This window comes from Heloderma suspectum, chromosome 1 (assembly GCF_057233095.1).
Source record: "Heloderma suspectum isolate Gila_16-S chromosome 1, 16-S_ref, whole genome shotgun sequence".
Taxonomy (NCBI): Eukaryota; Metazoa; Chordata; class Lepidosauria; order Squamata; family Helodermatidae; genus Heloderma; species Heloderma suspectum.
In genome coordinates, this window is record NC_139458.1 from 220670238 (window position 1) to 220684539 (window position 14302).

Here is a 14302-nt window from a genome sequence, read left to right on the forward strand (position 1 = left end):
GATCAAAAAATGAGAGCAGATTCGTCTGGCAGGATTTGTTCTTGACAAATCCATGTTGGCTTCGATTAATCACTGCATTGTTTTCAAGGTGCTTACAGATGGATTGCTTTATCATCTGCTCCAGAATTTTCCCAAGGATTAATGTCAGACTGACTGGTCTGTAGTTCCCAGGTTCCTCCTTTTTACCCTTTTTGAACATAGGAACAATATTAGTCCTCCTCCGGTCATCAGGCACTTCACCCATCCTCCATGATTTCTCAAAGAGAATAGACAGTGGTTCTGAGAGTTCTTCTGCCAGTTCCTTTATTACTCTAGGGTGCAGTTCATCTGGCCCTGAAGATTTGAACTCATTCAAAGTAATTAGGTGTTCCTTGACCATATGCCTATCGATCTCAAGCTGCAATCCTGCCCCTTCAGCCTGTACTTCGCCTTTGCCAGGGGGTCATAGACCCTCTTTTGGGAGAAGACTGAGCCAAAGTAGGAATTGAGCACCTCTGCCTTTTCTTTGTCATCTGTTATCATTTTTTCATCCTTATTTAATAGCCGAACCACCTTTTCTTTCCTGTCTTTTACTATGCACATAGCTGAAGAAAGCCTTTTTGTTGCTTTTAGCATCCCTTGCTAACCTCAGCTCGTTCTCAGCTTTAGCCTTCCTGACACCATCCCTGCAATTCTGTGCTACCTGCCTGTACTCTTCCTTTGTTGCTTAGCCTTCTTTCCACTTCCTATATGTGTCCTTTTTTTTTTCAGGTCATCTCCAGATTGGCTTCTTCTGTTGTCTTCCACCTTTTCTTCTTGTTGGAATTGTATGTAATTGTGTCTTGAGAATTTCCTTTTTTAAAGGAAATTCTTTCTTCCAAACTATTTTTTCAACGCAAAATTAACTGATTGATAAAACCTAAAAGATTAATCATACTTTTTCTTTAACTTAAGTCTTCTTTAACTAAGCAACAGCCCTGTGTTCTAGATGAGCAATGATTTAGTTTGAGTAAGAGAAAGGTAAGTATTACTTAACTTGAGGAAGTATTTGACAGAGTTCAAAAGTGATTCTACTTATTTTGAGTGCTTTACAAATCTACCCCCAACTCAATAAGTCACTGCCAAAACTTTGGGGAGCTTTGAGAGTGGCTTCTGACACAGAAGGAGCTGCATTTGAAAGAAAAATCAAGGAAATCCCCGTATGCCTATAGAAGCACTGAGGCTTATGCCTAGGGTTCCTTTGATCCTGTCGATGGACAAATGTTAGGGCATAAAGTTTGCAAAAGATCCAAACTGAAGGATTTTATCCCTTACATTTTGTTTTTAGGAAATACACACGCTTACTTGAATTTAAATAATGAAATCCTAATGTTTTACTTTCTGACTCAATATATGGTTCTTCCAAACATTTATCTGAAAGCACAGCAACAGTAACTTCCTGAACTGGTTTGTCATTTACTTTGGATTCACTGGACAAAACATGTATGATTATACTCTACTTTTCCTTCTTCCTGACTTTCAGCTAGGTTCCACAGATACTATAGTTACATTAACAACTTAATAGCTATACTATATTAATATACTGCAAGACTGAGCTAATAAGATTGCACCAATATGATATAAGGCTGCAATCCTATATACATGCAGTAAGCCCAATGAATGCAATGGGACTTTCTGATATACAATTTAGGATTGTACTCTCAATGTTTGTATTTGTAATGACCATATCAAGTGTTCTATGCATAGCCAGTTATAACCCAGTCTTGTGCCTTCCATACCAGAAAATATTTCATTCAAGAGGGATTTCACATACCTCTTTACGTGTTCCTTTTCTTCCATAACAGGCGTACAAGTCCGCCAGCAGTGCTGATGATACATCTGATAGCGAATTTTTAGAAGCTGCATTTCAGCTTTTATGGCTCTCTGCAATATCTCTTTACAGCAGTTTGGCAAATGATCAGTTATTTCATGTGACAGCTGCATCATCCTTTCAGTAGAAATATTATAGAGTATTAACAAATGTGAACTGTAGGATCCTTTTTAAAGCTTACATTAAGAAAAAAAGTGATCTATTGAGAAAACATCCCCCCATCAACTGTTTCCTTAATCAGGCAAATGAGTATTATTTTCCCAGTTTTTAATGCAGTATTAAGAACAGCAACATTATTAACTTTTAGTTAAATTACATTTTATACTCAATTAGCCTTCAAGTATAAGTGTTGTAATAGCTATTTGCCCGACCTAACTTGTAGCCTTGCTAATTCTCATGGGCTTGAATTCAGAGTAGTCCCTCAATGAATAGAAGGGCTGACAATTCAGAGAAGGCTGCCACTCATGGAAGGGGGAAGTGAGGCAACTTTCACTGGTTCCCCCTTCCCCTGCAGCCTCCTCCACTACCTCTCATGTTGTTATAGAGCCTCCAATCAGCTGAAAAAGTTTTGGGCAGGGGGAAGAGGGAATGGGCAAAAATCCCCTCCTCTTTCCTTGAGTCGAACTCCACCCACAGGATCTCTGGATCCAACTGAAGCTTTTAAAGAATCTTAAGTAAGCTAGAAGATATAGTAAAATCATTAGAACTGCACATAACATTTAAGAAGTATATCATACCTGTTTGGGATTTCATTTACCTCTCTGCTAGTGCTATTTTGCCATTCCAAAGGGTCCTGAAAAGTTCAATTTTAAGACATTTTAACTGCACTTAGTGGTTAATCAACCGAAGTTGTAATGCAGAAATAACTAGTAAGTCACAAGCCTTATGGAACATACCCCTTTAGAGTTCCAAGAGAACCTTTGTTTGAATATGGGAATGCAGAGCTCAAGACAGAACCCTACCCCCAAACCCACCCTGTATATCTAATCATATGATATCTGCTTCATCCAGCACAGAAAACTCTTCCCTATAGGAATCAGCATACATCTATTTATATTTTAAAATGGACAAAATATCTAGTATAAAAAATATTGACTCTTGAAGATTCATCTTAAGTTTTATTATTATACAATACTATATTCTCTCTTTTTGATTACTATTATTATTTCTAATATTCAGGCTTTGGGGAATGAAGTGTAGAACTGTTGCGTTGATATAAAAGATTGTTTTACTAAATTGTAAGATTGTATAATAGATAGTTTTTAAAAATAGAATACCGTTGGAGCTTGGGAGATGTTGGAGTTTAAATTTAATTCTTAAGGGGTGGAGAGGGGGAGATAGGGAGGGAAGGGTAAAGAACTTGTTTCTTTTTTCTTGACTTCCTTTCTTCCTCTCCTTTATTTTTCTTTTTTCCTTTCTTCTCTTTCTGTTATTGTGGTGTCCTAACTAAAATATTGCATGGATAGAAATTGAAGTATTGAGTAGGTTGTTGGTAATTTTGGTAGTGTTTATAAAGTTAAAGTAAATAAAAATATATTTTTTTAAAAAAAGGAATCAGCATACATCCCACATACAACATTTTCAAGTCAGGAGTTGAGTTGGATGTCATTCTCCAGCATGTGTATCCTGGACCTACATGCAGAAAAACACATATTAGAATCTGTATGTGGGTTGTACATTAAGAATGGGTTTGGATGACAAGCTGTGGCTCGTGGGTTATTTAACCCATAATGAGTTGCGGTGCCTGTAGGCACCAAATTGCATACACAACCCACGCTTGTGTCATGTGAACCCAGCAAGCATTGATTATGTGAGGGTTAAACCACCACATAACCCACGCTTGTCAGATTTGCATAATACAACAGCCCCCAAGGGGGGCGTATTCAAAATGGTGGCCCCATACACCTTGCAGCCTCACCATGGGTTAAACAACCTACACTAGGCTATTGTGTCATGTGAACAGCCCCTAATTCTTATAAGGAAAAGCTTTCTGTGCAGAAATGCTGTAATGTTTGCAGTGGCTATTAATGCCTTATCTGTGTTCAATGCCACTTATGTTGTGAATAAGCTGCATTCCTTTAGCCAAACAATAACTCTCGACACACTATAGAAGCTAGCACTATAAAAGCTAGCCATATAGAGCATGGTTAAAACACCAGCTGATTGGAAGGACAGAACCAAAACAGTGATTTCTACAGCCATAGCAAACTGGTTTCTCAGAAATCACCAGTTCAACTCAAAACTTTAACAAGGCAGAGATTTGCCTGCATTACAAATTTGATGAAAATATAGTTTTCATGCCTCCAAAAACAGATGGTACAGCATTTCTTTAAATTCCCATAAAACTTATTTTCATTCAGGATCTTAAAAACATGCTGCAATATATAAAATGTTAGCTAGCTGGTTAAATATTAGAATACTGACAGACTAAAAGGAATGGCAACCCTAAAAAATATTGCCTTGAAAAGCAAGAAACCTCTATATGTATGGTTAGCACACATTAAAGACTCAATCCTATGCATGTTTCAATGGAAAAAGCCCTACATTCCTGGCTGGGGAATGCTGGGAGTTGTAGGGCACTTTTCCATCTAAACATGCACAAGATTGCACCATTAAGTGTTTAAAATAAATGTCCAGTGGTAAATTAGGCTTTGATGTAGAAAGCCTGTGTTAAAGTTCAACGTTTTGACATAAACTTGGAGGTCACAACCCAAAAGCATGTGTATCTAGCATCTGGGGCTGCTGCACAAATATAAAGTGCTATAAAAGCTGCAGTTGCATTCATCAGCTGTTTGGTACAGGAGACCAAATCTAGTCCCTCTCTGAAGAGGTAATCAGAGTGACTGCAGCTTTTTACATATTCAGCCTTGTAAAGTGGATTGGGTTGGGAAATCGCTTGCTCATGGCCCACTTGCACTTGTGATTCCCCATTCAGCTAGGGATATATAATAAAGGTTATATATTAGTGGTTGTCTGTCCACTAGCAGAATTGAAAGTGCTGCAGAAATGGATTTTCCCTCCCCGCTGCAGCACCCTAGGCCTCCCAGATCTGGTGTAGAAGGATTTTCCCTCCCCCCTACAGAACAGATTTGGGTGGCACACAGGGGAAGATGCAGGAGGAAAGCAAGGGTAGGTACTATTGTGCAAGGGGAACTCCACTTATGTGACACTGGATGTACCCTACAGAAACATATTTCCACACATCTTTTATTTCAGATGGCAGAATCCAGCTGGTGTTCCTCTGCTGTCAGTGGAATTGTCCTTCCATCCCACAGCTCCCACAATCTGTTCTGGAGGGTTGAGGGGCCCCCTCAAGCAGATTTTGGTGTGAATCGGGGCCGCAAGGGGAAGAGGAAACAAAATTTCCATTGTGTGAGCCTGCATGTTCCATTTCACCCAGAATTGTTACAAGCACAACATATAATAGTTAATTAAGAAAGGTCAAATAATCACAAGTCGAACAGTTTCACAAACTCTCCAATGTTTTTCAAGATTACCTCAAAGTTTGATGTCCATCCATGTTTTGCAGCATCACTAGTGATACAGTTTTCCAACATATCAGCCATTACTATTTGTGTATCCAACTTCTCCACATTACCAGATATGCATGACCAATCTGTATTGCAGGCAACACTTCTGTGGGAATCCGTCAGCCACTCCTTGGGCCTACGTTTGCTCATCATTGTTATCACCGTGTTTTGTGCCCTGGACACCACTGAAGCCTTGACATTAGTTGCTCGACTTGTTGTAAAACAAGCTCTAAAATCAGAACTTGCATCAACAGCTTGGTTAACTGTACTTTGATTTTTACTAGCTATGTTATTCAAGTATGTTATGCACTTTAACTTTGAATTAGGAAAATTATCTTGGCACCTTCCATCTTTGTAGATACAATTCTTATCAGCATTAACTACAACTGACTGTTCATGAACACAGGAATTTGAAACTTCTGAATCACCATTAGAAAGGTGGATATGTGGTAGTGCTTTGTCCTGCTGCAATACATGTGGATTTCCAGTTTTCTGAAAAATATTTGTACTGTTGTAATTAGTTTTTTTACACAATCCTTTATTAGTAGCCATTATAGATGTCAGTGTTATATTTGTAAGAGAATTTACTTTCACTTTTTCATCAATCCCAGACTTGCTCATTGAGAATGATTTTGGATTATTTATTTCTTTACGAGTGCTAAATGAATCGTCGTTAACAAAACTATAAAACATACTGACAGCCTCGTCTTTTTCTTGATCCTCAAAATTTGAACACTGGCCCTCTGTACATTTGCCATCTTGAAACATCTGGGAAAATTCTGGTATTTCACTGTAACTATAACAGCCAACAACAATACTACAACCTGAAGTAGAACAGTCATCTTCCAATTTGTTAAAAGGCTGCTGGCCATCTGTAAGTCTATCTTCATTTGCCAGTTCCTTCTCCTGAAAAATTTCTGAAGTCTCTGTTTCTTGCCTATATGAGTTATGACCAATATAATCTTGTTCTTCAGCACTGTGATATTCTAGTTGTGAATCATCGTCTAAGCCACTGCATTTGTACTCATCATTTTGATTATCTCTGAAGGGAAAATATGCATCGGTATCCAAGTTAACAATATCTGTTTCACTTGCATCTTCCAGTCCTATGGAAATTTTCTGTTGCTTTTTACATGCAGATTCAAGTTCTTCATCAAGGGATGAACTAAAGCTAGTTACATTTTCTTTTGACAACTTTAACTGAGAAGCACTCAAGGAACCTGAGTGGCTTGAAATGGAGCAATTAGGTCTTGGTTGAAATTCACTGTAGATATTAACCTCATTTTTTTCAGAATGTTCTGGCTCATGGTGTGCATTCAAGACTCTACTTTCTCTCTGTTCCATGGTCCTAGCATCAGAATGGTCACTTGAAGCAATTAGCTTAACCACAGCTTTATTAAATCTACTTTTCTCAGAACTACATGATGACATCTGATTGATTACTGCTTTTTCGCCTGTTGAAAGACAAGACACCATATTCAGGATAGCCATTTCAACATAGGTTCTTTCTATATTATGAAAGAACGAGGATTGGTGATTTCTTGATTGTCGGAAGTAAATAGGTACACAGAAACAGAGAGAAAAGGCAGTGTGGTTCAGGAAAAGTCTGTTTCTTTTTCTGAACTTCTAAGAGTGAGTCATCGCTTGTACTTTTAGAACTTCTTCACATGTTATTTACATGTTTTGTTATTTATAAACAAAATTCCCAGGATGGTCTGCAATTAGATCTGGATCGCATGTAATGCTAACCCATGTTTTGTTTAAGCCATAGTTTGTTGCTCTACCCAGCAGACAATCGAACAAACCATGGATTTCTCAGTCCCAGGGTTGCTTGTTTCCCTCCCCATTTGCCTGCTTCCTCCCTGTATCCCAAATACTTTTGCAGCACTGCCGTACTGGCAAGTAAAGAGGCTAGGTTTTTTGACCACTCTTGGCCACTGCCTCTGTAACCTGGTGAAACAATCCATGAACCCATGGTTCTGGGTTCACACATAACAACAACCCATGATTTAAGGAACGCACAGTTCACAACCCCAAAACAATGGGTTCTCTTTGCGAGTTATTGATGGCTAACAACCCATAGTTCCAGGTTCGCATGTAACGACAACCCACAATTCAACAAACCATGATTAAACCATGGTTTGTCATTACATGTGAAGCAGGTCTCTGTCTGAAAAAGAACAGGGATTGTTAACTGGAGTTCTCTAAAGGCTGATAGATCACTCATGAATCCTTCAAAAGCATACCTGTTAAGTTCACACTTCACAAGTAAACCCTTATTTCATATCCCTACAAAAGATCAGTTTGAAATTATGCTGAGCTGTTTTTGTTGTCATTGCAGAATTGCAAAAAAAGAAAAAAGAATAATCTGTATGATCCCATAGACCTCCATAAGTAATTTTTAATCCTCTTTCAAGAAGTTGTCTACAGAACTATTATTAAGATGAAAATTAGAAAGTAGAACTTCAACAGATGTACTGCTTTAAATATGAAGACAGTATGCAGAATATCATTAAAATTCCCCCATCATGGTTTTGCAAGGTAACAAAGCAGATATGCTTACTTTGAAGTGTATTTACCATAGAAAACTGAAAGAAAGCACTGTGGATGTCTCAAGCATTTTGAAACTGGCCCCTCCTAAATTTATTCTAGTTTGTCTCCTACCAAGCTCACTAACTATCTGTTCTACAAGTGTGCAGAGATCCTTGTACAGTCAGTAACAGAAAGAGAATGAAGCACCTTCTAAAGCCACACACAAGGGAATACCACTGGGACAAGGCAGCACCTCTACCCAAATCAGATTGGAAGGATGGGGCAAGCAAGGGAGGCATTACCCCAACAAATCTGTGAATTAACGAGGATCCTCTGCTAAAGGGCATTCAAGCCACTCATGTGTCTTAGCAGGAAAGCAGAGAAAGGTTCCCCTGCTTCATGAACCTTTCCTGGAACTTTGTGCTTCACTTCCAGGTGTCTTGTGCCCCCAAGAGGGACCCACCCCACAGTCTGAGAACCACTGGAATATTGAACCACCACAAAACACATGCTCCTAGCATGCTTTTCCTCCTCCAAAGATAAATAAATGCATTTGTTAACCAACATTACGGATAAACAAGGACTTTCCCTTTTTGACAGGCAAACACAGGAAGAAAGATCTCAAGAGGATCTTTGCTGGGTCTAAAGATCCTTCTCTTTGCAGGTCAACTAACTGATGCAAACATAATAAAATAGCTCTTTAAAACTTATAGGACCAATTATGAATGAGCAAACTGCACAGGATTTCCTAACTTTGCCATTTTCTCAATAGATTAATCAATCATTAGCTGCTGCTGCTACTAGCGCATGCATGTCCGTTTGTGATCATTGTAATCGTATGTTCATGTTTTTGTAGTATTGCAAGCCACCTTGTGAGGGCAAAGTGCCCCGAAAGGCAGGTTAATAATAAATAAATAAATAAACAAACAAACAAACTGGTTAGTTAGAGGATACATTTTAGGTATATTTCATTTGTATTAGGGTATTTTATAATTAAAATTATTCGTAACGCACATTATAACTGCAAAATTATGACAAAATGCTGCCACAGTACTAAAATTAAAACTAACTCACCTGAAGGGCTATGAATGGTATTAGGCTTCTCTAGAACTTCTATTTTGCAGGCATTCATTTCAGCAGTAGCATATCTACAGTAACTGCTTTCCCTTTGGTGTTGATTAAAAGCAACAGGAGAGAAAGGCACTACCACAAAAGGATTTGATGTATCTATAGTCGCAAGTCTATAGACTTCAGGTGTAGATACACACACTCTTGGGTGAAAACAGAAAGGTACCACTGAATAAGGGGCTGAGTCATAAAGTGAACGATCTCCCAGAAACCATGACCTTGTATACAACAGAGGACAAGCATATGAATTTTCATTAAAATAAGGTGGGCATGACATATTTCAGACATGTGTGTGACAGGGTAGGAATATGCCAATTAAAATTCCTGGAAAGCAAGGAAAATAGACATGCATATATAAAAAGGAACGGTTAACAATTGACTGAAGAATTCAGCCCTGAAATGTATACTCTAACCCTAAGCAGTGTATCACATACACATATTTCATACAGTTGGAATGTAAGTTAGATACTACTTTAACAAGTAAAGCATCATCCAGAGAGCTTCGGCTACGGAGCTGTATAGAAATATAGTAAGTGAAATGAAACGAAACAATGCAATCCTATGCATATCTACTTAAAGGCCCACTAAATTCAATAGTACTTCCAAGCAAGAGTGTACAGGATTGCAGCCTAAACTTCTCTTTGTAAGTAATACTGATGGCTGAGATCAAAAGAACAACTTTAGGAACACCAAAGGCTTTTGCATACCTAGCAGGTTTGATTACCACCACCATGCCATAGCACAAACTACTTGGAGAGTTCCCTCCATTTCAGAAGTGAATTGCTAGTAGCACGGGAACCGATTCTCAAGAAACACAAGGACAAACTTCCTCTGAACTAGATGTGCAGCTCTTTGGACCCTAGGCACTGTAATCAACTCAAGTACATGCCCCAGTGTGAACCTACCCACAAAATCTGAGGCCCTCCTCCAAGGGAGTTTCGGAGGATGGTAACAAGGGGCACCCTTCTCAAGCTGGATGCCCCCAGTTGTGGAATGCTCTCTCCAGTGTGGTCCACTTAAACATCATCTTTTTGGCATCAGGTTAAGACTTTCCACTACTCCAAGGCATTTCACAGCGTATGATGGGGCTTTTAATGTCGTTTTTGATCAGATCCTGGTAGCTTTATTGTTGATTGTTTGCAACTGTTTCAAACTTTTAAATTTTTGTATGAGAGTTTTTATATATCATGTTGTGAACTGTTTAGGCAGCTTTGGTTATTGGGCAGTGGACGAATGAAATTCTTTAATTTAGAATGAGTAGGGTCAACCCCTTTTAATACTAGTAGCGAATGCTAGTAGCAAACTAGGGTTTGTAGTAAGTATTTCATGTATCAGATCATAATACTTTACAGTAAAGTTGTTATAACAAGTTTATTATTTACATAGCATTTCCAGTGTCACTCAATGGGAAGTAAACTATGCCGCTCCCACGCTAGCACAACAGAAAGTGGTTCCTGAAACAAGCAGAAACGTTTGTTTCCAGGATGGGGCAAATCAATGCAGCTCCCAGAAGGGAACTGTGCTTATCTGTCCTGTTTCAGGAACAAGCGTTTCCACTCATTTCTGTGGTTGCTTTAAGAAAATGAGTTCCCTTTGTGCAAGTTGCAAAAATTACCTACCAGTTACACTGAAGGCTAGGTAGCTACGTTCTCAAGCAACTTCCAAAGTAGATTTTAGCATATTCTATTTTTTGTGCAAATGGTAGTTGTGGCAAGCAGTTCATCCCCACTGCTCTAGATCACTGGCTTTCAAAATTTCTACCTTCAAGAATCCTTTTGCATTTTCTCTGCCAGGGAACTCCCACGCATCTGCCACAGAAGTTAAATAATGCGGTAGTTTCTAATGTGAATTTTGAATTCACACAGGAATCCAACCAGTGAGCCAGGTTAAGCTGTTACTCCAGAAAACCTAGAAAAGAACCAACATTCTCCTGTGACTGCAGCTTCTATGGGGAAGAACAGTAATGGTGGACAATTTTTTTTAATCACAACTTATGTTTACACAGAAGTTTACACATAACTTATGTTCAACTAGGCGGATTAGGATTTTAATTGATTTTAATTGTTGCTGGCTATCTTATGGAATGTTAGTATATCACCATTTTAAAATAAATAAATATAGGGGTGGCACAATTCAATCTGAAACGTGCCTACTATGCTATAGACTGCGTGACATCCAGGGCTTTGTACCACAAATTTAAATGCAGCTTTTAGAACATAAAACCAAGTCTGGGAAGCGCTTTAGTTCAGGAAACTGTGACCTAGCATCCAGACGTACCCCAAAGTGCAAAATGGGCGCACTTTGCACTACTTTGGCTACCCCTCACTTCCCTCTCCACCCCTTCCCATCCTCCTCTTCTTCCCCTTTGCTTAAACCAATCCCGTCTAACGGAGGCTGGCTCTCTTCTCGCTCACAGGGTAGGGCCCGAGAGATGCGACAACCCTACTCGATACCCGTCAGCTGAAGAGCAACTCTGTTTCGCGAGAATGGCCGTCCGCTCCCCGCCCCCCAAAGGATGGCCCGCCACAACACAGCGAGGGGCTTCCGGCTCTTTTTCTAAGCCAAACCGCGGACCCCATTTTCAAAACAACACCCAACAGCACCACGCCAATCCGCGCGCGTTCGCAGCACGCCCCCACGCGGGCTCTCCGAGGGAGCCTCTCTTCCCCCGCTCGCAGCGGCGCCGCTGACCCGCGCCCCGCCCGGAGCCCCTCCGCGCACCTAGGCCTGCGCCCGCGTATCTGGCACAGACGCAACGCCGCGAGAGCCGTGAGGGGAAACGGCCCCGCCCACCAGGCCCACCGCCACGGCTCCCGCCCAACGGAGGCCGCCTGCCGCGCCGGCAACGGGCCTGCGCGCGCCCAAGCGGCTCTTTTCACAGAGGACGCTCGCCCCGGGGCAAGACGCCATTGGCTGATCCGCGGATCTCCCCGCGGATTGGCGCAGGACGGGCTCGCGCGCAAAACGAAACTGGGGGCCTGGGCGGGTGCGAGATGCGTCGCAGGCCCGGCGGGGTGGCGCTCGCGCCTCTCTTGCCAGCGGCGAGCGAGGGATGCCGCTGGCCGGTGCCAGCGCTTCAGAAAGAGGCGGCCAAGCGCCTGGCTGCTGGGGTCTTCCTCAAGGTGAGGGCGGTGTGTCTCAGTAACAATGCCTGCCTCAGCGCTGGGCAATGGTCTGCCTTGCATATATTTAAATAAACTTCTGCAGGCGAGCGGCGTTGCCCCGTGTACCTTATGAAGGGTTATTTTCAAGCTTTGCACGCTCAGCGTCGCAGGTTTATCTCAGAAGGGGATTTTGCGAGAGCGGGAGAAAAGGCAAGGCGTGTTGCTTATAAACAACGTTTGGAAATTCTACAGCATTTTGGAGTGTTCAAAGCGCAGCCCTGTTGTTATTCCCAAAATACTAAACTGAAAAGCAGCAGAGGGAGATGCAGTAGCAGGGTCGTTCTTTCACTGATACATGGAGCGGGGAAAGCTTGCTAGGGCCGTTTCTACACGAGACATTTCTTACGTGCTTGGCCACTCAAGGGAGTTTGCAGGTCCCTTACATGACCTTGTCAACCTCCAGGAAGTCTCCCGCTCTTCCGCAGGTAATTGAGCCATTAAGGGCACAATCCTATGACTGCTAGATGGCCATAGGATTGGTCGGTTTGAGGCCTGCAGTCTGAGGTTGTTTCCTGGAGAACAGCCGCCCTGCCCCTCCTCTGCTGCCTTGTAGGTGGCAGGGATTATCCCTGGGATCCATGCTTGTGAAAGCAGAGCTGGGCAAAAGGAGGTGTTCCTGGGGGCGGGGAGCATGGAAGTGCTGGTACGATGCCTCCGATACGTTGTCCAGCCTCCCCACCCCTGCTCTCATGTCCTGTGGCTAGACAGCTAAAATCAGCTGTAGCCGCGAATGCAGGGCGGCTGGAGCGCAGCAAAGATCGACTCCGCCTGCCATGCATTGGATAGGTGGTTGCGTCCGAGTTCAGAGGCGGCCGCCTATCCCGATAGGATTGCTCCCTCCAAAACCCAGAAAAAAGTTGGAAGAGCGAATTTTTGGCAGCTGCTAGATGGTGCCGTTCCATCACAAACCATGAGCAGTCCAGTATGGTCACTGGGAAATGGGATTTTCTGTTCCGCCTTGTGAAAGAGCACACCCTCATCGCGCCACAGGGATGGAAGCAAAATGCCCTGGTAAGACTGTGGAATATCCTTGAACGTAGCAGATACTCAGTGGTATGGGTGTCTTTATGTCACTAAATGAGCTGCTGAGGCCTGCAGAATGGATGAATATACTATAGCCAACTGTAGGTGATCACCTTTTTAACATTTGCTCCAGTGCTTAACCTAGTGATGGTGTGTTTTCTTTGCCATTGCAAATTTGGAGAAAGATATAACTAGGTACAGTGGCGCAAAAGTGCTAACAAATATTTCAGTATAGGGGGCATACAAAGCTCTTGCATTCGTCTAACTTATTTCAAGTTGGAATTTTGCTGAGAAAGGTGGGGTATAAATCTTACATAAAATTATAGATACACGTGTATATATTATAGATGTTTCTATATATTATATAGATACAGTTGAGAGAAGAATAATCTTCATGTATCAGACTGTAGAATGACTTGGGGGTCTTTTTGCTTTTCCCTTTAACATGTGGTTCTTCGTACTTGCTTTGGTGCTGGGGTTGTGTGCTTTTATGTCTGAATGGATATATGTCTTTATCTGTGTGAGAAAGAGGAGAGAAAGGATTTAAGTTTTTTTTTTTTAAGGGATCCTGAAAAAGAGTGAGTTTTCACATGCTTACACTGAGGAGAAAGGGGGGATGTTTGTGCCTGTTTGTGTGCATGATGGGTAAGTGGGGTTTTGTGCACTTAAGGATGGATGGAAGATGGATGGTTGGAGGCATGTGAGCTTGAGGGTGGTGAAGCCAGGCAGAGAGAAAGGTATAGCTGAATGAGTTGGTTGGTGGAGGCATGGGCAGGCGGGGGGGGGGGGAGAGAGAAAAAGAGTTTGCCTCCTGTGAAATAGGTTTCTATTGGTGCTGAAAACTGAGTTTAAAGCAATTGTTTAGTGTATTGCTCAGACCTCATCTCTGCCTTGTACTCAGTCTTTTGGCCAAGGTGCTTGTCCTTTGTTGCTAGCTGTGCCTCCCATGTCAGTCATTTTGTCGGGGATGCCCAGGAGTTTCGTATATTGCCCATTTTTGCCTTAAGCGTAGGCTGCACGGTGCTCTCACCTTTACCTCTTTCTTCCATGTTGCTTCTGTGCCATTCTTTGAAATT

The 14302-nt window shown here is 41.6% G+C and overlaps 1 protein-coding gene and 1 long non-coding RNA gene across 14 annotated transcripts in view; one reads left to right on the top strand and one right to left on the bottom strand.

Moving 5' to 3' along the window:
* LOC146358774 (RNA-binding protein 44-like) overlaps positions 1–11886 on the bottom strand; it is a 101651-nt gene extending 89765 nt beyond the window's left edge. For 3 of the 12 annotated variants that reach the window (XM_084819770.1, XM_084819701.1, XM_084819684.1), the window contains exons 1-6: positions 11761–11886; positions 10659–10947; positions 8986–9363; positions 5347–6833; positions 2587–2642; positions 1793–1966 (exon numbers count right to left, since the gene is read on the bottom strand). In XM_084819770.1, coding sequence (XP_084675896.1) covers positions 1793–1966; positions 2587–2642; positions 5347–6833; positions 8986–9316 — 2048 coding nt within the window. In that variant the 5' untranslated portion in view covers positions 9317–9363; positions 10659–10947; positions 11761–11886. Of the gene's footprint in view, positions 1–1792; positions 1967–2586; positions 2643–5346; positions 6834–8985; positions 9419–10658; positions 10948–11642 lie in introns of those variants that run through there. The other 9 variants (XM_084819761.1, XM_084819709.1, XM_084819727.1 and 6 more) reach the window with 8 other exon arrangements.
* A 125-nt stretch (positions 11887–12011) lies between these two features.
* Positions 12012–14302, top strand: part of LOC146358775 (uncharacterized) — a 33754-nt gene continuing 31463 nt past the window's right edge. For both annotated transcript variants that reach the window (XR_014785740.1, XR_014785741.1), the window contains exon 1: positions 12012–12161. This is a non-coding gene — a long non-coding RNA (uncharacterized LOC146358775). The remainder of the gene's footprint in view (positions 12162–14302) is intronic.